At 49.1% G+C, this 22,454-nt stretch overlaps 1 protein-coding gene across 1 annotated transcript in view; it reads left to right on the top strand.

Annotated features, from left to right (window-relative positions):
- The window catches only part of wdpcp (WD repeat containing planar cell polarity effector), a 51,035-nt gene extending 29,009 nt beyond the window's left edge, over window positions 1-22,026 (top strand). Inside the window, 10 exon segments of the mRNA XM_078104258.1 lie at window positions 3,616-4,207; window positions 7,436-7,624; window positions 7,721-7,755; window positions 7,757-7,845; window positions 8,548-8,611; window positions 13,556-13,655; window positions 18,326-18,431; window positions 20,387-20,472; window positions 21,146-21,177; window positions 21,814-22,026. Coding sequence (XP_077960384.1) covers window positions 3,616-4,207; window positions 7,436-7,624; window positions 7,721-7,755; window positions 7,757-7,845; window positions 8,548-8,611; window positions 13,556-13,655; window positions 18,326-18,431; window positions 20,387-20,472; window positions 21,146-21,177; window positions 21,814-21,861 — 1,341 coding nt within the window. The 3' untranslated portion in view covers window positions 21,862-22,026.
- The last annotated feature ends 428 nt before the right edge of the window (window positions 22,027-22,454 follow it).

Genomic DNA, 22,454 nt, shown 5'->3' with positions numbered 1-22,454 from the left:
TCGTCTTTCTCTGCTCCGTGAGCTGGAAAATTGGCTTCAAAAGGCCACTGCTGTGAACAAGGGCCAGCCACACAGTCGGGCCCGTCCGCTTTATCTTCCACGCCACGGAGGGGGGAGAAAAGGTGCCGGAGAGAGGAGAGGAGGGAGGGGGGGGGGGAGAGGGAAGGAGAGAGGGAGAAGAATGGAGAAGAATAGTTTTGACCAGTCACTGAAACCAATAACTGGGAGAAAGCTTCTTCCTAGAGGTCTCTCTCTCTCTCTCTCTCTCTCTCTCTTTACTCATTTGCATTCTCTCTCTCTCTTCTGACTCTCTTGCACATCCGTTCCCTCCATCCATTGACCTCATTTATCAGTTTCAACGAGTGACCGGCTGTTCTTTCGGACGTCCAAAGTGTGTCTTTATTGGACTTTGTTCAGGTGGCAGTTTGCAAATTGTCGCTCTATAAACAGTGAAATAGTCGTAGATAAAATAAATATTCTGAAGAGTCTCGTAAGATACAAACTGTCCTCTCATCCTATATTTAACGTGCGTGGTTGGCACATTAATCAGCTGCAGATAAATCTGTGTCATCGTTGGACTTCCTGCTTACGGCAGCATGAGTGTTCTGCAGTCCTACGTTTGGAGGGACTCGCCTGTGACCCTGAACGTCTCTAATCGCTCTAATCTCCCAATCGGCTGCGTTGCCTTCGTGGCCTTAAGAAGTGACCTCGGAGTCCAAACGGTGCCGCGCTGACGGCAACGAATGTTGTGACTGTAAGAAGACAGCGAGAGGCAGTTTGTGCTTTGCGTTTCCCACCGTGGACCTTTTAGGGCGAATTGTAAACACTCAAAAGGAACTCACACTGGTTCAAAGCCTTCTGGGTGTAAATATCTCAAACGTGGATCTCTGTGTAAACATTTTACTCGTCAGATAAATGATGAGTACAAGAAGTTTTCTGCAGATTAATAAACCGTCAGCATCACTATGAACCAGCTGTGTGTATTAAAACTGTTTTAATAATGAGGAACTGATGTTTTAGGCTCTTTACCCTCCGTATGGAGGCCTTTAATTGATTTATAGTGTGGATAATAAAAGAATCTTAAATAATATATATTGATAAATATCAAATCATTATTAACTTGAATTGAACTACAGTTGACACCGAAGTCAATTACTCTCCATTATCTTGTTTCAGAATGTGTTCAAATAGAGACACAAATGCTCGGGAACTCTCAGGATTTAGTCGCTGCTCTGTTGCTGACACTGCTCCTCCCCCCCCCCCCCCCCCTCCCCCTCGAGGGGTCACTGATCAGGGGAGGCAAAGCTGAATCAGCTGCTCCTCATCCACGATGGTGCCACGGTAGCATCCTGGCACAGCGGGTAGCGGGCACTAGCAAGCCGGGCACGGGATGAAAAGCTGAGAGGATGAAATGAGATGAGGTGGTGGTGGGGGGGAGGGCACTCTGTATGATGGACTCAGGCAGCAAACTGACAAGTAAAGCCGAAGCGTCATTTCTGAGAGATGTATTCTGTGTGGTGACCAGCAGGGGGCGACTCCTCTGCTCCCATAGACGTCTATGAGGAAATGACTCTACTTCTCTGTAGTGACCAGCAGGGGGCGACTCCTCTGCTCCCATAGACGTCTATGAGGAAATGACTCTACTTCTCTGTAGTGACCAGCAGGGGGCGACTCCTCTGCTCCCATAGACGTCTATGAGGAAATGACTCTACTTCTCTCTGGATTTATTCCCTCAGTAAACATTGTAAACATGAGTTTATGGTCTCAGTCTCTAGTTTCACGTCTTCTTCAGTACAGCGTGATGTTCATTTAGTAGGTTATGGTCCATTTAATGAACCATTGTTCAAACAAACCATATGGGCAGAAGATTCTTTAGGGCTGATTGACAGGTCTCCCACAAGGCATTGTCGGTCTGGAAGTTATTTTGTCTTTCAACTTTAACATTTTCACAGTGTTTTCATTTTAAGAAAGTTACTTATTATCAATTATTTTGGTCACCTGCGATTGTCTCCCACTCGTTAGTGACGGCCTAAAGAGGCAAGATGGCGGCGGCAAAAAAAACGTGGTGATGGCCGCCTGTTGCGGCGCGTCGACGGACCCGATGGGAACTTGCCGCCTGCATGTTGGCGCGTTAGCTTGTTTACTGCGAGTGTCACTTTGTCCCTGCAGAAACGCAACTCTCCAGAGAACCGCACCCTCCCGAAAGACGACCCCGCCCCTCACATGGGCCGAGCTCCTGAAATGAACACACAGCGCCGGCCCCCTGGGGAGCAGCAGGAGCTCGCCTTGGGGGATTATGGAGCGGAAAAAAAACCTTTCAGGAGGACAGTCATCTGCTTCTCTCCTGAGACCCAGAAGAAGGGAAAAAAACCTCCTCTCTCTAAGTCCCTTTTTGCCAAAGCTGCCAGAATACTGGCAGCTTTGGCAAAGGAACGTCCGGCCGCCGATCCTTCTTTCTGTCTACATGGCGAAAAAGAAATGGGCTCGTTTAGCCAAAGCTGCCTCTGTCAGAGCGGCTCCGATGGAGGCTTCGGCGAGGGGAAATCCTTCCTCCGTCTCCTGTCCTCCACCCTCCGGTCCACGTGCCTGCCGGGGTTTTTATCGACAGCGCCACCCGTGACACGGCCTTTCTCCGTCGGTGTCGGCGCTTGGCGGCGCCCGTTCCTCCCGCCCGCCCCCGTCAGAGCTAACTTGTGGATTCGTTCATTGGTAGTAATTGGTTCTTCCTGGTCGCCATCGTGGCTCCTGGTGAACAGAGCAGCTTGTTTATCACCTCGCCGTGCTCGGGGGGGAGGATGTTGTTGACCTTGAGCTAAAACAGAGCTCTTATCATTAGCTGTCTTGATTGACAGCCGGGTGTTTATGGAAGGTTCTATTTGTTTGGGGGGGGGGGGGTTAAGGGGCTTCTGTCATTTTCTCTCACTGTCTTCCTCCTTTTATTGTAGAAACGGGTTCGTTCATCTACGTTGCTCAGGTAGAACCTGTTGAAACGGGAACAGAAGGAAGTTCGGAGTTTGGTTGAGACTAAACTACTGAGGACTGAATCCTCCTTCTGACCTTAAACTGTCTCTAAAGTTTACAGTGTGTTCTCCACGTGGACCCATGGGAGTTATTCTCAGCTCAAAACACTCCCCAACACGATGTCATCCCTAAGATCAAGAATGCTGACTCGTGCTAATCAACGGACACAAAGCATTGGACTCGATGGCATTATTACAATCACATGTCATGGCCATACTTTTCCCTCAAACGCTAAATGTCACTGTGGTGCAAGAGGACAAGTCTGCGATCGACGGGGGTATCAAGACTCATCCTCTGTGCTCCTTGAATGGCACGGCTGGAAAGCCTCTCATAATGGTCTAATCTGGAATCAATGTAGTCTGAAAAGTTTTATTTATCTATTTTGTTGTTGTTCATGAGTGGATTCTCCAGTCAGAGCACTTTGCTTTAAACGTCTTTGGTGTGAACGTGTCATAACAAATGTTCTTCTTGTTCTCCTGCGAGAGGAGGGAAGCACTGGAGGCCTGAGGAGCAGAATGAACGACTTCTTTGAAATCACTTGAAATCATCATCGTAATGTGATTGTCCTCTGCTCCCCCCCCCCCTCCCCGAAAGGCCCTCGCCGCCCTCCGGACTGAAGGGAACCCTCTGGACTGCCGCTTCAGCCTCCTCCGGCCCCACCAGCTGCTCACGGTGGAGCTCCCCGCGGCGCCCTCCGGGCCCGGAGCGGCCTCCTGGGCCGACGCCTGCGTCTACGACTGCTCCCCGGGCCGCCTGCGCCGCCTCTCGGCGTGCCGCGTCCCGCTGCCTTCCCGTCCCATCTCCTGCTCGCGCCACCCCTCCGAGGCCTCGCTCCTCCTGGGCCTCGCCGACTCCTCCCTGGCGCTGTACGACCGGCGGCGGGGGGTGTCTCTGCTGGCCCCCTGCCCCGTGCGGCCCAGCCTCCTGGCCTGGCACCCCGCTGGGGCCGTGGTGGTGGTGGTGGGCGGAGAGCAGGGCGAGCTGGTGTGCTTCGACGTGGGCCTGGCCCCCGTTGGCACGGCGCTCCTGGCGGAGGAGGCGGAGGAGGCTGCCACGCTGAGACTGGCCGAGCACCTGCGGTGCGCCGGAGGGCTGCAGGGTCTGCAGTGGGCCGCGGGGCCCGAGGCCGACGCGCTGATGCTGGCGTTTCACGGGGGGCCGCTAGCCGCACTGAGGTTCAGACTGGGTGAGCGCAATGAGTTCCAGGAAGCGTTTGATCGGTTAAGAGGTTGAGTTATCTGTGGCGTCCGTCAGTGGAGCCTCACGTTCCAGAAGCTCTGCGCTTAGATCCATGTGGGAAATGAATGAATCTCATTTAAAGTACCTTTTCAACGAAGGGATTTCTTCTTCTTAAATGCTGCCCACTAACTACTAAGACCTTCATCACACGCAACATTTCTTGCACTTCTCTGGGGGGTTTTAAGTTGTTGTTGCTAGGAAACCGCTTCATGAACTTTTTACCAGCTGATATTCAGCAGTAGAGTTTCAATGAGTGAATGAGTGAAAAAGAGCTTCACTGTGAAGACCGAGGGAACTATCGACATCACGCTCCTCACACCTCCTCGTCAACTCCTCTTCCCTCCTCACACCTCCTCTTACCTCCTCTTACCTGCTCTCACCACCTCTGCTCTCACTTCTCGCCTGCTCTTACCTCCTCTTCTCATCTCCTCTCTTAGCTCCTCTTCTCACCTCCTCTTCCCTCCTTTCACCTCCTCTTACCTCCTTTCACCTCCTCTTCCCTCCTTTCACCTCCTCTTACCTCCTTTCACCTCCTCTTACCTCCTTTCACCTCCTCTTCCCTCCTTTCACCTCCTCTTACCTCCTTTTACCTCCCCCTTCCCTCCTCTCAATTCTCACCTGCTCGCTGCTGAGGGAAGTTAATTTGTTGGCGGGCGGGAAGGTGAGCAGGAGTCACGCTCTCAGAGGTCATTCAATAATCGCCCCGGGGCAAAAGCCCCCCAGGTGCATTCTGGGATGCATTTTTCCGATAAATCGTTTACAGTGGCTGCGCAGTCCCTCGGGGCCCCCAGATAAAGTTTGCCAATCAAAATTTTTTTTTTCAGTAGCAGCCACCTCAGTGGTACACAAACACACACACAGACACACACTTGTACGGGCAGAACCAACACACTCGTGCACGTATTCAGCGTCTTTAATTGTGACTTTGGAAAGAAGATGTGACAGTGGCAGGCAGCCCTCTGCACAAGTTTGAGAGCAGGATTAAGGGGGTGGAAGGTAGTAGATTGTGTGTGTGTGTGTGTGTGTGTGTGTGTGTGTGTGTGTGTGTGTGTGTGTGTGTGTTTGTGTGTTTGCCTGTGTGCGCACAGGGAAAGGGGAGGGTGTCTTCCAACAATAGCTTCCCCTCCTCTGATCGTCTGCCAAGGTTTTGATGAAGAAAGTCACTGCACGTCTTTTCTCCACGATAATTCTTCCCTCACACACACACACACACACACACACACACACACTTGTATTCTTCTATTTCTGTGCTTCTATGCACACACACACACACACACACACACTCCAGCTCGTTTGTTTGCGCTCCCTCTCGTTGCCGTGTTTCATGAGGCCGCTACATGACAGAAGAGCGAGTGGGGAGACGGAGAGGAAGAAAGACTTGGCCGAGCTCCGAGTTCTTTCTCTTTTTTCTTTCCATAGGAGGCAGCCGTCCCTGGTGTCACCCCCCCCCTCCCCCCCATACGCCCCCATACGCCCCCCCAACCCCCCCCCCCCCGCCTGCACCGAGTTATCTCATCTGGGCACGCGTTGGCAGACCGGGGAATGTGCAAAGAAAAATAGTCATTTTCTGAGGGGATGTGAAGACATAGTTAACGTTTAATTACATAACGGGGTTTATTACTAGTGTAAATAAAACGTGTGATTACTCACTGATGCATAAAAAACTCCACTGCACAAGTGTGCTTTCTTAATTTTACGAGTAAACCTCTTTCTTTAAGTCGAGCCAACAATCTGAGTTCAAACCACCCGATTAATTACTAGTTTGGCAGCTTATTGTGAAATTATCAATTGAATTTCTAAAAGGACAAATTTCTCCAAACTGTGACTGTAATGTTCACATTAAGAGAGTTTCATGGCAGATTCTTTATTTCAGAATACTTCATTATTCCGTATGTACTCGTTGTGGACTGGTAGTGTACTCGTGGAGATTTTGATGGCGTTTGGGTTGTGTACTTTTGGTGTTCCTGTTGTGGACTCCTCATGCTGTCGTTGTGTACTCCTCATGCAGTCGTTGTGTACTCCTCATGCTGTCGTTGTGTACTCCTCATGCAGTCGTTGTGTACTCCTCATGCTGTCGTTGTGTACTCCTCATGCAGTCGTTGTGTACTCCTCATGCTGTCGTTGTGTACTCCTCATGCAGTCGTTGTGTACTCCTCATGCTGTCGTTGTGTACTCCTCATGCTGTCGTTGTGTACTCCTCATGCAGTCGTTGTGTACTCAGCGTTTTCTCTTCGTGCCGGCGGTTCGAGTCCTGCTGTTTGTTCGTGCTGCTGCTCCACGTTGTTGTGCGTCTGACACCGCTGGTCAAATAGTTGGTGAAGACCGACTTGGAGACACACACACACACACACACACACAACGCTCAACACATTTATTAGCCACATTAGCACACTCGTTAGGAGATTTGGGGGCTCGCTAATTGCCAGCTTGTCATTTTAATTGCTCGAACAACTCCGCCGCCCCTGCACTCACACAGACGCACACACACACACTCACACAGACGCACACACCTTAATTAATGAGACGGGGGTTGTTGGTGACTTGTGCGGCCTGCAGTCCGGCCCGTTGACGTAGCGCTGTCAGTGAATACATAATCCTGGAGGAGGACCGACTGTTTATGGATCAGTTACTCACCTCTTCTGTTTCCTCTCGTGCCTCCACCACGAGAGAAGAACTGAGAAGAGTCCTGGATGAATTTAAGTAAAGCAAAATTAAACGAGAGGACCCAACATGGGACCCAAACAAGCCAGAACCAGGTCAGAGCCATTGCTATAATATTGATATATTTTTTAACAGTAACATAAACGGATTGTTACACATTAGAGGGGTTCCCCTTTACCCCCACAAACATAAAGTGTACAAATAGACAAAGTAGTTATTACGCTTTTTATCATGGGTGCCATTTTCGGAGCCGAGGCGAAAAAAGAGGTTAATGTCCAACGGGTTCCAACACACACTCTCACACAACAGAATAATTAAAGTCTGCTTCATACTGCGTGCACCTTGACCTTTAACCCTTTACAGTTTGTCCCACCGGGGATCAAACAAGTCGATGTCAGTCGCACCGATGTGGAGGCCGACCCACGGGACGCCTTCTTACGCTGCGAGAGAGTCGGCGCGGCGGCGCTCTGCCAGGTTGACCCCGTTGCACATTCAAAGCGTTCTGCTCTGACAGGGGCTCTGGGCGGAGGGCGGGCGGGTCCCGTCGAGCTGCTGCAGCAGCGGCTGCGCTGCGGCAGGGTCAAAGAGGCGCTGGGCATCCTGGAGGCCATGGACTGGTGCATGATGGGAGACGAGTGCTTCCTCGGCCTGACCTCGGTCACCAACCACCTGCTGAGGCTGGAGCTGACCGCGGAGCTAGAGGGTGGGACAAAGGCGTCAACGTACGGAGACGTAAAGCTGAAAGCGGGTAACTTCTGGGCCTGTGTTTATTCTGTGTGTTTGTGCTGTTTGTCTGCAGCCCAACTGGAAGCGGCGCTGGGTGTGTTTTACGCCCCCCCCGTCGCCCCTCTCTGATGTCGTGATACTCGAGTACAGGCGCCCAATCAGCAAGCTCGCCCGCCGCTTCTTTCACCACCTTCTCAGGTACCGACGTCCCCCCGGCGCGAATGGGATCACCTTGTTTGAGTGGGACGGTCGATCGCGCTAACCATTCAAACAACTGATCCGCTGTGAAACCTTCTTGAAAGCGGGAAAAGCCTCATGAGAGTCATAACAACATGTCAGCAGAATACACCCCCCCCCCCCAGAAAAAATAAAAGATATTCTCTGTGAAGATGACATTTAAATTCACTGCCGCTCACTTTGTCTCTTTCTATAAATGTCTGAAGAGGAGCCGTTGCCATGACGCAGCACCTCGCATGCACCTGTTCAGGCCGTTGCCCCCCCCCCTTCTGCCATGAGAGCCTTTTGAAGCAGCTGTTTGACTGAAATAGACCCCGTTGTTCAACGCACGCCGCCACTCTCCCCCCAGCTTCCTTTCTTCCTCCGCTGTAGCCGATCTGGCATCCCTCCTCCTCCCTTATCACCTCCCTGCATTCTTTTTCTCTCCATCAACATCAAATGAAGAAGCTCCCCCTCCTCCTCCTCCTCCTCCTCTTCCTCCTCCTCCCATACACCTCCACTCTGCTTCTGCTTGCTTCATGTTGGCTCGAGAAAGTTGAGGTGTTTTGTTCTGATGAGAGTCCCCCCCCCCCAGGTTTGACTGTGGATGCTAGGAAGAGGACTCGCTGCTCGTTTGTGTGTGCGTGTTTCCTTAATGGTCAGGATGTGTCCGTCCTCCCCCAGGTACGGGCGCCTGGAGAAGGCCTTCCTCCTGGCCGTGGATCTGGAGGACAGAGATCTGTTCATGGTGAGTGGAGACGAAGGCGGGGGGGCGGTGAGGTGGGGGGGGGGGGTCACACATACACGATATGATCAAATCGATCAAATAGAAAAGTTTCTGCAGGACGAGAAGCGTTGAATTTCGTTATATTTTTGACTCCTTGATTCAATAAGCTGATCCATTAAATTCTTTGTTCACCCGAGATGAATGAATGATACTAAAGTACATATTTCATTTATTTTTTTAATATATTCCACAAACCTTTGTCCTCTTTTATTTTGTAGTTTTCTAATCCTGTAATATAAAGATACGAATTCCTCCCAGTTCATTCTGCAAAGAGTCTTTTACGTGTGTTTTTTAAATCAATAAGGTTTGAGGGCATGTTTATTTATAGGTGATGTGTGTTTTGATTTAATGATCATCAACTCTAATAAGCTGCATTTCACCCCGTTTATTAATGTAATTAGTTGCATCCTGAGGAACGCTATGCACCGCTGGGAATAACACACGTTTAATATCGTCTTTCCTCCGTACTTCCACACTTTGGCCAGTAAGATTGTGAATTGTATTAAATCACATTTGTTGTTGTATTAAAAGGCCTTTTATTAACACAAACAGGAACACGTGGCTCACAGGCAGAAATGCAAAAGGAACTCTCCATGAACACTAAGCTGACGCCACATAACGGTTTATAGCATTTGAGGGGATTGATTTATAAGCTTTAAATGCAGAACCTGCGTGGATCACGTGACCCTTCATCCACAGCGCCGCTCTTTACTTTTTTACACTTTTTTTGCGTTTCATTAAAAATGTTTACATGGAAATGTTCTGTAACACCACACAAGCCTCTTCCAACTGCTCACTGACTGTTGTTCTCTTCTCACTTTCATCTGCACACGACTTGTGACCCACACGCGTGTGTGTGTGTCTGTGTGTGTGTGTGTGTGTGTGTGTGTGTGTGTGCGTGTCAGAGAGCAGGTGTGATCTCAGTCTTTTCACAACCTCCGTGGCCTCGGCTCGGCCTTTTCCTCTCCTCTCATCTTCCCTCTAACTCGCTCTTTTTTCCACTCCACGCTGAAATGCTCCTCTATGTGTTTGACCCCCTTTTTCATGATGGGGGCCCCCTCCTTGGCTCCATGCTTCACCAACACCCTACACACACACACACACACACACCGTGGCTCCCTCAATCACACTGATAGCACTGGTTCCAATTACCTCCCCACTAAGTAGTGCTGCTGGGAAGCCGAATTGAAAAGGTGGAGTCGAGCCTGTGGACCTTGAAAGAGCGCAGGGGCAGGAGGGGGGGCAGGGAGCAGAGGGAGGGGGGGGGGGGGGGCATCGGATGGAAAGCTTTATGACAAACCCAATAAAAAAAGAAGCGAAACCACTTTGGACGTGTAGAGATTAAAGGGAAAGAGGAGCAGAAATGTATCAGGAGATGAGCGTAAATAATGTTTGAATCCAACAAGAGAAGTTCATTTATTCCCTTATAGGGTCGCTTACATTAAACATGGCCGTGTACAGACTCCGCGTCTCTGTGTGAAGAATTACCAGGGAAGACTCGTGTGGCTTTTTATTCTCAGAACAATGAACAGAAAATGTTAAGGAGAATTGTGACTCCTAGTTACTGGTGACGACTGGACATGAAGTGACACATTAAAGTAGAATAATCTTTATAAGCCTCCGTCTGGACCCCAGCAGACTGAAGAGAGTCACGTGATATCATTTCATCTTAGAGCCCAATTAAGCATTTTCCAAAAGGTTTTCTCCGACCCGACAACGGTTTAAGGGTTTGTAATATTCTTCATTTTTAACCGTCCACCAAGAGAGCAGCGGCTCGTTGACACTTCACCCCGTCGCTCTAATGAGGGTTTGTGTTGTTGCTTTAACCTGCTGGTCAGCTGATTGGGTTTAGGTGGAGGAGGTCAACGAGGGCAGCGACCCCCCCACCTTTCACCCGACTCCCTCTGACTTCCACAGAACTCGATTACGCACCATCGACTTGATAAAAGCGTCAAACAAACGTAGATGACCAGGCTCACCTCTGGAGCCGCCCGGCGTGATGTCCCCCCCCCCCCCCCATCTGACACAAGACCCCCACCCCTTTGGAGGAACATTGTTCCACAGCTGACAATAGAGGCCCCTCCAAACCTTTTGTCCAAATGAAACTCTTTAGTGTCGGGCTAAGGAGGGAGGAGTTGGTGGAGGTTTGGGGGGGGGGGGGGGCAGAGGGACTAGCAGGGGGTTACTGAGTCGTTTGCATTTTTTTCCACTCATAATTGGCGCTGTTCTGTAGCTCCCTAATAAGCCTTTGATAATGAGTTGATAAAGTAACCAATTAGGTCATTCGCAAGTCCCCCCCCCCGGCCTCCTCCTCCTCTTCTTCTTCTTCCTCTTGGCTCTCGATGTAGCTCGTTAATTAAATCAAATTGTGTGATAGCCAAGTCCGATGCCGACTCATTGTGTTCCACAGTGGGGGGGCGAGGGGGGTGGGGGGGGCTGTACTGTTTCTTCTTAGATACGCCAGCAGTAAAGAAAGCTGTCGGGTTCACCTCCTCTCCTCCTGCTCCATCTGACACCGGGCTGATGGAGGAGTAGCCGAAGGTGGAGGTGGAGAGGATGGAGGAGGTGGAGGTGGAGAGGATGGAGGAGGTGGAGATGGAGAAGATGGAGGAGGTGGAGGAGATGGAGGAGGTGGAGGTGGAGGATGGAGGAGGTGGGGTTATCACACGTCTTTGTCAATAAGCGACAGTTGTTGCTCAGATGTCAAACGTTAAGTCCTTCACAGTGAGACGCGAGGCTCCTGATACCAGGTGTGTCATTGTGCGTCATTGTGCTGCAGGGTAATTAGTGAACAAACCGGGGGGGGGGGGGGGGGCAGCTCTGTGTGTGTTTACATGGAACACAGAATGCAACTTGTTCTCTCCAGATGTCAAACAACGTCCTCGGTGAACGTCTCTGGTTACCGTCACAGACAGTAGTTTTTCCTGTAAATTCAACATCTTCTCACATTTGTTCACTCAGAAATCACCAGATCCCCCCCCCCCCCTTATCAATAAGTCCCCCCGCTCCCTGTGGATGGTGTTTGCCTGAAACCAACTGATCCCGTCTGTTAGCGCCGCCGTGTGCCAGTTCCCCTAATCCCTCCCAAATATCAGTCAATATCGGGCTCTTAGTGTCCAACAACCCCCCCCCCCCCCCCCCCCCACCAACCCAGCCTCGACTCCCCCAAAACGCCCCCCTTTATCAGACGCTGCAACCCTAAAGCTCTTATATAAATAAGATTAGTGTCGCATTTGAGCGTCGGGGAATATGAGTTGTAATATCTGATGGTTTTATGTGCAGTATTATTGTTATCCCAGATACTCCCCTCTGTCTGTCTCTGTCTGTCTCTGTCTCCCTGTCTCTGTCTGTCTGTCTGTCTCTGTCTCTGTCTCTGTCTGTCTCTGTCTCCCTGTCTGTCTCTGTCTCTGTCTCTGTCTGTCTCTGTCTCCCTGTCTGTCTCTCTGAGGAGCTAAGCTGGAATAAAGCAGCGCGGCATCGTTCGTATTGCCCCCCCCCCCTCCCTCGTTGTGAGACGTTTCTGTTATTCCGTCCTCTCACCTCGCCGTCATGTCGCCACCTTTCTGATCTTCTGCCGCTCTGTTAGGAAGCCCCCCCCCCTCCCCTCGTATCTAATGGAGGGGCCGAGCGAGCCTCCTTTTGACGCCGTCTTGTTGTCGGCCATTTTCACATTTCCTCCTGACTCCTCGCCACAGAGGGCGGGCCGCGCTCTGTAATTACCCAATATGTTCCCATTCATACTCTTCAATTTCAGCGCCTCTCTGCCCTCCTCCCTCTTCCCCTCCCAGCCCCCCCCCCTCTTCTTTTCTTTCCTCCGGGGGTACAAAAGCGGGGTTACAATCCGGGGGTATTAGGGCCGGGTGCAGGCCCAGGTGGGGGCCGGCTTTGGCCAGCTGAGGGTTATCCGCGGCGAGGCCCCGAGTCACGGCGCCGGTGTCCTGTGATGTCGCTGAGGCGGAAGACTTCCCTTAACACGCTGCGCCCTTTGATGGGCCCTCGGGCCCTCGCGCCCGGCCCGAGGAGACCCCGCGACCCCTCCCTGGGTGCCAGGGGCAGCGTGTGATTCGCTCTCTGTTCAATCAACCTGAGCGGTTCTGCAGCAGAATCTCACACCGTTGATGCCAAACTAACGACGTTTGGTTTTCATCACTTTGATTCGTGTGTGTTTAACTTCCTGTTTCAGAGCGACTGGGAGCCGACCGGTTCACCGGCGGTTGTTGGGGGGAGGGGAGGCATTTATTACACTAAGAAAGCTCCTTCTCTAACGTCCTAATATGTAATAATGATTTTGTTTAAATTGGAAAAGAAAAGCTAATGTTTTCCATCTGGTCTGCGTGAATCGCCTGGAACCTTTCCTTCATTTCTTCCCTGTAAAGTTTCATTTCGTCACCTTTTTTCATCAAATACAGCTGGCGGTCTAAATATATATTCAGAACAATGAGGACAAATGAATTTGTGTGTCTGGTATTTTACTGGGTGAACTGGTGGTTGATGAACACATGAGGTCTGTGCGGCTCGAGCAGAGCGACTGAGCGAACACGCCGCTGCGTCTGAAAGGTGAAACTGTCCCTCGCCTCCTCGCCCACTTTTGAAATGTGACAGATAACATCCTCCCTAGTTAAAAAAAAAAGGGGAGGGACAAGGGTGTGAGAGGGGGGGGGCAGGCGGGCTGATTTCAAAGTTTTTGGAGGAACCGGCATTTCCTCCAATCGGCGCTCTTTCTGATGTTGGCCTTCAAACGGCTCTTTTTTTTTCTCATTTCATCTGTTTCTTCTTTCACCCGCCAACCTCTCGCCCCCCCACCAGCCCAGCCCCCCTCCAAAAAAAAGGAACTATTGTCATCGGAGTCTAGATTCATTTTAGATTAACATTCTGCTTTCTTTCTTTCTTGCATTTCCTTCAAAGGACCTCCATTATGTTGCCAGCGATAAGGCCGAGGTGGTGCTAGCGGACGTGGCTAAGAGGCGAGCTAATGAAATCCAGGCTCAGACCCTCGCAGGCAGCGGTAAGAGGAAAAATAATCACACGGTTTGACTGAAAAGACACCAAGATGTGGTTTTTCCCTCTCGTCTGAGGTGCGAGGTGGACTCCCGATAACCTCGGTAACTCGCCCACTCCGACGCGCTCCGCCGATATCCAACACCGCCGCTTCCTGCCGGATTCCCGCCGTCGCCGTTCAGCGACACAAAGAATTAAATCACATCGTGTTTGACATATTTGTGTAAAAACGCCACACAACCTGTTGCCCTTTTCTGCCGGCGAGATGGTGAAAAATAGAAACCAAACTTTATGGTCACTTTATTTAAAGGTCGCATTTGAAAAACAAACTACTGGAAACGAGGAAATTTATTAAATCACACAATCAAATAAACTCAGACATAAAGAGAATATATAGAACAGCGTTTCATGACTTCTTACTAGAATACAAATATCTTTCCAAAAAGTAGCAGTTATTTCTAATCTTCAGGTTAGTTGCTCCTCTGATTAAATGAAAAATATTGAGTTAAAGAAGTTAAATTATTTCATAAAAGACTAATTAAATACTTTACAGGTTTTCAGAGGACAAACACGCTAAGGCCCTGTTTTGTGTGTGTGTCGTTACTTCAGGCTGCACTGCTGCCCTTTGACAAACGCTCCCCAAAGCACATACCAGAGGGGATCAAGCCCAGGTCCTTATTACACACACACACACACACACACACTTACACAATTCCTCACAGAGGCTTCAAGGGCCAACGGGTGAGCAGAAAACATTCAAATTTGTGAGGGAACTAGATGAACATGTCTGATGAGTCCTTAATTGGTGATTAAAACACACCAGAAGGCAATGTGCTCGAGTGTGTGTGTGTGTGTGTGTGTGCGTGTGTGCGTGTGCGCTCACGGACAGCCAAATGAGGCGAGAGAGGTATTTAACTCCACGTATAAGGTCAGACCTTCAGGCCGTTTGTCTGGGAATGGAAATGAGCGATTCTGTAACTATGAGGCTCGGCTGCATGCGGTTTCTTTCTTGTGTGTTTGGTTCTAATGTGATGCACAACACGCACACGCCTCCTCATAAGCCTCTTAATTATGTCCTAGATGATTTACCTCCATCACCTGCAGCACGTCCTATCCTTGGACAACAGCGCTGCAGAGAAAGAGGGAGGAAGGGACAGAGGAGACGAGGAACAGGGGAAGGTGGGAAAAGAGGAAGGAGGGCGATGATAGAAAGAAATAGAAAGTGGGAAAAAGAACATCAATCAATGAAGATGAGCAAAAACAATTATATGAATAAGTAAAGAATATTCACGGCCCACCAGCTTTCTTTTTATTTGTTCCATTTTCAGTTTGTTTTATTTTTTACCGCTGTTGTTGGCTAAAGGAAGGAAGGTTTAGTGCAGTGACCAGCAGGGGGCGACTCCTCTGCTTCCATAGAAGTCTATGAGGAAATGACTCTACTTCTCTGTAGTGACCAGCAGGGGGCGACTCCTCTGCTTCCATAGAAGTCTATGAGGAAATGACTCTACTTCTCTGTAGTGACCAGCAGGGGGCGACTCCTCTGCTCCCATAGACGTCTATGAGGAAATGACTCTACTTCTCTGTAGTGACCAGCAGGGGGCGACTCCTCTGCTCCCATAGACGTCTATGAGGAAATGACTCTACTTCTCTGTAGTGACCAGCAGGGGGCGACTCCTCTGCTCCCATAGACGTCTATGAGGAAATGACTCTACTTCTCTGTAGTGACCAGCAGGGGGCGACTCCTCTGCTCCCATAGACGTCTATGAGGAAATGACTCTACTTCTCTGTAGTGACCAGCAGGGGGCGACTCCTCTGCTCCCATAGACGTCTATGAGGAAATGACTCTACTTCTCTGTAGTGACCAGCAGGGGGCGACTCCTCTGCTCCCATAGACGTCTATGAGGAAATGACTCTACTTCTCTGTAGTGACCAGCAGGGGGCGACTCCTCTGCTCCCATAGACGTCTATGAGGAAATGACTCTACTTCTCTGTAGTGACCAGCAGGGGGCGACTCCTCTGCTCCCATAGACGTCTATGAGGAAATGACTCTACTTCTCTGTAGTGACCAGCAGGGGGCGACTCCTCTGCTCCCATAGACGTCTATGAGGAAATGACTCTACTTCTCTGTAGTGACCAGCAGGGGGCGACTCCTCTGCTCCCATAGACGACTATGAGGAAATGACTCTACTTCTGTCAGTAAACATTGTAAACATGAGTTCATGGTCTCAGTCTGTAGTTTCAGCATATTGATAAGCCAGCTCATGAATAATGAGTCGCTGGCTTCAAGCAGAGGGCTCCAGTGAACAGGTGTCTCACTTTACACACAGACACACACACAATACACAATACACACACAGACACACACAATACACACCTCCACGATCAGCTGGGGCTCTGTTGTACTTTTCTCGCTGACACATCTTTTATTCCGTTTTTCAGACTACGTTGTTTTATTTACGTCAACAGACCAAATGATCAGATTCTTTGTTGAAGTGGAGATCCTTGTCAAAGGAACGGTGCTGAATTATTAAGTTATTAAATATCTTAATGTGGTTCCTTAAACACACATTGCAGTTTAAAACGTACGTTCTAGTGATGTTGCAGAGAGATGTTGTAGAGGATGGATAAAGGATGACGTCTCTTACACAACGCGCACTAAAACAGCCAGACTGTTAAACATTTTTTAGGATGAAATATATATATATATATAATATAACTTATGTCGTTACTAAAACAAATCCAGGGGCTCATTGTTATTAAACATGGCAGCAGAAAACAAACATTTGTTCTCCATTATGGGATGTGTGCTGGTAACAAGCATCTTCATCGGGGAGGTCGGCCCGACGGCGAGGAAGTACAGATATCAGCCACCGGCGTGCACGGTCACGTCCTCACTCGTGCACGTTTTAAATGCACATAAAACAACCCGGGAATCCTCGACGTGTCGCTCTGCAGCCGCAGGACGCTTTGGCACCGGCCGACAATCTTCATGTTTAACACACGCACACACGCACACACACACGCATGCACGCACTTACAATGCAGCTCATATTGAAAACAGCCCTCGGGGACACACGTGTTTGTGTAAATGTGTGTCCTGCACGTGTGCGTCAGAAACAATAACATCAACGCTTCATTGACTCACCGGCTCATTTGAGGTTAATACGACTTTTGTTAAATTGTGGATTTATAAAGGAACCGGCCCGCCCGCTCTCCCCAAAAGTTAAACCAGAAAACGCCTTTGAGCGCCTTCAAAGCTGCAGCGATGCCGCTGCTGTGTGATGTGGGCCGTCGCCACCCTGCATCATTTCATTCATCATAGAAACGGGTTGATTTGCATTGGAAAGAAGAGGCTGCTGAATCAACAGCAGATCTGGTGGCTCTTCAAGGTGGACTCAGAAGAAAGCACTTCTCATATTCACACGCATCCATTGGAACCTGAAAGATTCCAGCTTAGTCCCTGCGTGGCGGCGTTGGGGCGGCTTACCGCCGTCTGGCTGACGTGTGCGTTGATTCGGGGAGATGCGGCGTGCGAGAGGAGGCGTCTTTTCTCTCCTCGCCTCTCCTCTGCCAGCAGGAGAAGCCAAGTCGCTTCGCCTCGTCGTCGCGTCACAAAAGGCCGACGTGACTGCGGGGCCTTTTTTCTCTTCTTCCTTTTTTCCGACGGACAAAGCTTTATCTGAAGATCCACTTCTCCACCTACTTGCTCTTTCTCCTCGGCGTCGTGGGGAAAGCCGGTTAGCTCCGGCGTGCTGGAGGAAGGATCCAGCAAACCTCCGTCGCCTCCATTCAGGAACTTTACCGGCATGACATGTTCACCAGGAACGTGCATTTAAAGGAGCCTCCGCTCGCGCACCAGCAAGACGTTTTGATCTCAAGGATCTTCATCGGGCTTTGTTGGTTAAACAAAACGGAACATGCAACATAGATAAAACACACACGCTGGGTTCACAGCTGCTTTCGATCTGCTTCATTCAAAATCAAGGCTAAACTAATCAAAACAGTGCCAGATAACCGGGTTATTCAGCCCGAGGGGATTAAATGAGCTCAAATACAGTGGAAACAAAACAAGCCATGTAAAAAAACAAGAAGTTGTATCATCTTAAAATATATACGAGAATTACAAAAATATCATCATGCCATGAGAATTTACTGTCGCCGGTTCATTTCGATTTTTTAGGTTTATTTTGGCAAAGCAATTTAAATCAAAGTTAAAAAAATGCAAATCAATTATTTTACATTATCTGAACTACAATAAGATATTAAAACTTAATCAATAATACATATTCTACTTTGTTTTGTCTTATCTGTGAAATATGAAATAACTCTCGGCCTGGTGTTTGTTCACTTTGGTGTTGTTGTTTTTGTTTAGCAAGTGGACACAACAATCTGCACGTTTCTCGACTCTTCCTGAACGTGTCCGTGTCGAATCACATCAAGTCGGAAAGATTTTATCAAGTGGTTTGATGCTGACATTAAACAAAATGAATAAAAAAATAAGAGTTATCAAGATTCCAAATATAAAAAAAACTAAAAAGTATTTAATAGAATAAACTCAAATATACTGAAGGCAAGAAAACGTCACATTGCGTTTATTAAAGACCTTCGTGTCAAATGTTTGGATTGTGAATTAAACTGTCACTTACCTGTGTGTGTGTGTGTGTGTGTGTGTGCTAGAAGGAGGCGGGTGTGGTGTGTTGTTTGCCTGCAGCCTCGGGGACGGACGGACTGAGAGGAACCAGAGTGCATCAGCACCTCCGAACCCAGAAACTCCCACAACACAGTGAGTGTTTTAAAAGGAGCATCTTTATATAGAAAAAACTGAATTCTTATAGAAAGATGACAGAAACAAATTTAACCGCGACTATTTGCTTCAGAGCTTGTAAACCGATATTTGACATAGTTTTACTGGTATCAAACGTCGAGTTTACTTAAAATCATCAAGAATAACATCTTTCTTCAAGGATTCCTGGTGATGGGACATTTTTTAAGTTCATGTTGAACTTGTCAGGAAAACGAAACCAAAGCGTGGAGTTAACCGTCTGATTGGAATGCCGCCGGGAGGTGGCGAGGACGCCCCGGATGTTCTCAAGAAGATAAACCAGAGAAGCTCCAAGCGGACTTTGTGCGCAGAGGATTTATAGCTTCACTCTACTGGTCGTCTCGTTGACTATTGTCTCCAGAAGAACCGCACGCCGGCGCCAGGCCACGTTTCAAATGTCAAACCCACATCCGTTGTGCGTCTCGCGCTTCCAGCCGTCCCGGCGCTGAAGCCGGGAGCCACAGTTTAAAGAGAAAAGCCCAGCAGGGGTCCGTCCATCTTCCAGTGCGGTTCAGTAGTAAAAAAAAAAAAAACCCTCCCCGGTTTCCGAGTGATTGTTTAACACACTCGTCTACGAGGATGACATGTTGAAACGGCGTGACTAAAGACGGCTTTGTCCCGGCCTGACTCTCACGCAAACAGACACACACAAATACAGCCATCCACGTCTCTATTGTTGTGCGAGCGGAGCGACGGCATTGCTCCTCACGTATTGGAGTATTTATATGGGATTTGTGTGCATTAGATTAAAAAAAGGCCCTCTTGTTCCTTTCATCCTCGTAGGCTTTTCATGGCTGTTTGACTGTAACACTGATGACTCTCTGCGCCCCCCCCCCCCACCCCCACCACCCCCGTCACCACCACCTCCTCGCTTCTCTAAGCCCCCTCCATCCAACCCAAATCCCTTCCTATCAGCCAATTTAAACACGCTGGGTCCAGAGAGACGGAGGCGCTCCGTCCTAAGCTCTTTTTAAAAGCAGCAGAAGCAGCGAGCGGTGAAGGCCGGGTCGCACCACCTCAGGTCTTCTTCCCTCCACAGCTGACGGAGGCAAAGAGGACGATCCCCAAACCCCCAGAAGATCACAGCCACAGAGAGACACAAAAAGCCTCCGCTCGCTTGTTTTTTTTTTTTTTTTTATTCCCGCCTTTAGAACAATTTTCCACGTTGAAACCGCTCCGTCTTTGTTGTTTTTTTGTAATCTGGTCTCCGATGAAGTTTCATTGTTTCTCGTGTGAAGCCAGCGGCGGCTTAGCGGAGATGGAGACGGGGAGAGGCTTTGTGGCGCAGGCGTTCCCCCGCTTGGCTCGCCGAGAAAAGAGCAGAGGAAAGAGAGCGGCGAGCACAATGCCCCCCCCCCCACACCCCCTCTCCACCCCCCCACATCAAGAGGAGGAGAGAGACGGAATCTGGGAAGCATCCCAACGTTCTTTGATGGCTGCTGGCCTCTCGCTCGTCACGTGCTCCTCCGTCAGAGGAGGCAGAGCGGACGCCATCTTTCTATTAGCGGAGGCCAAAGTTTGAGCCTATGAGCCTGATTCACATCAACGTCACACCGGAGCGCCCAGAGCGCCAGGTGGTGGAGATGGAGGTGAGAAGCATCGCTCCCCCTTGTGATATCTTGTGAATCAGGTGCTCATACTCGTTTTTCTCAATCAAGCTGCGTCTCTACAGGAATGATATTAGTTAGTTTAGCCATCCAAGATACTTCGGTTTAGATTTAGGAAAATAACCACGGGAGGAGCTTAAGCTCTAAGAAGTGATGCATTTTGGGTCTTTACCTTCCACTCACCTTTGTGCTGCACGACATCCTGCACAGCGGCCTTCAGGCGGAACAGTTCAACACCGGCCTTTTTTCTCAGGTCAGCGGATCATTAAACCTTTGATGTTTGCCAGTCGTCTCTTTGTTGCTCTGCAGTGATGGGAGAGCCAATCAGAGGAGACCACAGGAGAGCGATCACGTGACCGTGAACCCCGACGTGTTCGTGTCCCTGAGACAGACAGGTGTGTCCCTCTCTCTGTCTGTCCGTCTGCTTCAGTTCTGATGAACAAAGATAAATGTGTTTCTCTAAAGTAGAAATATACAAATAAATACTCATCACGCCGATAAGTGAGATGCGTCGATAAGGTTTGCTCAGGAGCTTTTTCTCGCTGTGTCTGGTAAATGTCCTCAAGTGATGTCACAAGTTTGCAAGCACAGGCCCAGTTGTGCCCTTTCCTCACAGTCGCTGAAGCATCGCTTCCTCTTCCTCTTCCTCTTCTTCACTCCCTCATCTCCTCCCGGCCCGCTCTCTCCATCTTAATAATTCCATTTTTCCGGGCGATTAGCAATTGTCTCGCTATATCAAATCGCTCCGTCGTTGGATAATCCGGACTTTAGGCTATCGAGGCAATTAGCATCTGCGTTTTAATGTCAATCAGAAGCTCGTTAAGGAATCGCTCAGAGCGAGAGGGCGATGGAGTGACAACACGTCCTACCGAGCGAGCATGTAACCTGCTCCGGCACCAGCTGTGTGTGTGTGTGTGTGTGTGTGCGTGTGTGTGTGTGTGTGTGTGCGTGTGTGCGTGTGTGTGTGTGTGTGTGCGTGTGTGTGTGTGCGTGAGACATCTCGCATGTCTAACGTTGTGCTGGTTGCACTTGTTTAAAGAGTCACGCTTGTTGCCGTGTGTCTTGCAGGAGGCGCCGAGGCAAACGGAGACGCCGCTAACGTGAGTCGACCGAGCAGAACCTGAATGATTTGTTCTTCCTGCTGACAGAATTCACACGGCTGTTATAGAATCATGACGTAGTCCTGTAGTGAGTACACTACAGGACAGCGCACCACCTTGCAAAACTAGAAAAAATATTTATATTTTTGAATAATATACTATTATTCTGTCTGACATAATTAAATATGACCGAAGTTTTTTAAATGACAAAAAGTCCTTGTGAAGCTTTAGGAGCCAGAGATGCAAACACACTTTTCAACATAAAACAACGTGAATTTTTTTGACATACTAAACTATGACGGTATGTATATAGACGACATATCAATACTAAATGGGAAGTTTTGTCCTTTTTCTCATTTATTTTTAAAGTTGTTTCTACTTCATTTCATTTAAAGAATAAATGTTGCTTCAAGCCTTTAAAATATTTTTTCCACATCAACATATCAGTTAAATCCCGTGTTGATCAGCTCTTCGTATGAATGTTTAGGACACAATATTACTGTAGATTCAGGTGAAATAGGACCTCAGGTAAACCCACTTGTAGGTGAAACGATCCGTGAAGCAGGTCGGAGTCGACCGTCTTTAAACGGGTCGTTCACATCGATGGAACTGACGTCCCTGTTTGCTCTTCCTCAGGATGAAGACCTCGGGATGCTGCAGGTCGTCCATTTAGGAATAGTTTGAGTCTGTAATAACACCTGGATGATGAAATGTTATATATATATTATGTATATATGATTGTGTTGTGGACACATTCGTTTTGAATCTGTTTTCTTTAAGATTAAAATCATCTTCATCATATTCTTACACTAGTTAATAAAAACAATACGTTTTAAACCTTTTAATTAATCATCGCCTCTGATATTGAATGTTCCAGGCTTCCTGTGTGTGCGTGTGTGTGTGTGTGTGTGTGTGCGCGCGCGTGTTTTATCGATGAGCGCGCGCCTTCAAAGCGCCGCGCGGCTCTTTTCCTGAACAGCCGCCACGTGCGCGCGTCACCGATAATCTGACAGCCGTAATCCCGCGCCGGGCCCGATCTGTTCACTGCGGCTTCTCACAGGATTTCCGACCGGAAAATATAAAGGCAACAACAACAAGTGACGTCTGAAACGGACAGAAGATCCGCGAGCACGTTTTCCTCTTGTTTAATGGCTTTAAAACAAGGGGGGGGCAGAGGGAGAGTGGGGGGGGCAGAGGGGGCAGAGGGTGGCGGAGGGAGGGGGGGGGGGCAGAGGGGGCGGGTCAATTTCCGCCTGATACTGAAACACCACAATGTT

This window comes from Gasterosteus aculeatus, chromosome 6, assembly GCF_964276395.1.
Source record: "Gasterosteus aculeatus chromosome 6, fGasAcu3.hap1.1, whole genome shotgun sequence".
Lineage (NCBI taxonomy): Eukaryota > Metazoa > Chordata > Actinopteri > Perciformes > Gasterosteidae > Gasterosteus > Gasterosteus aculeatus.
The sequence above is the reverse complement of the archived record's forward strand: the minus strand, read 5'-3'. Positions and strand labels throughout refer to the sequence as shown.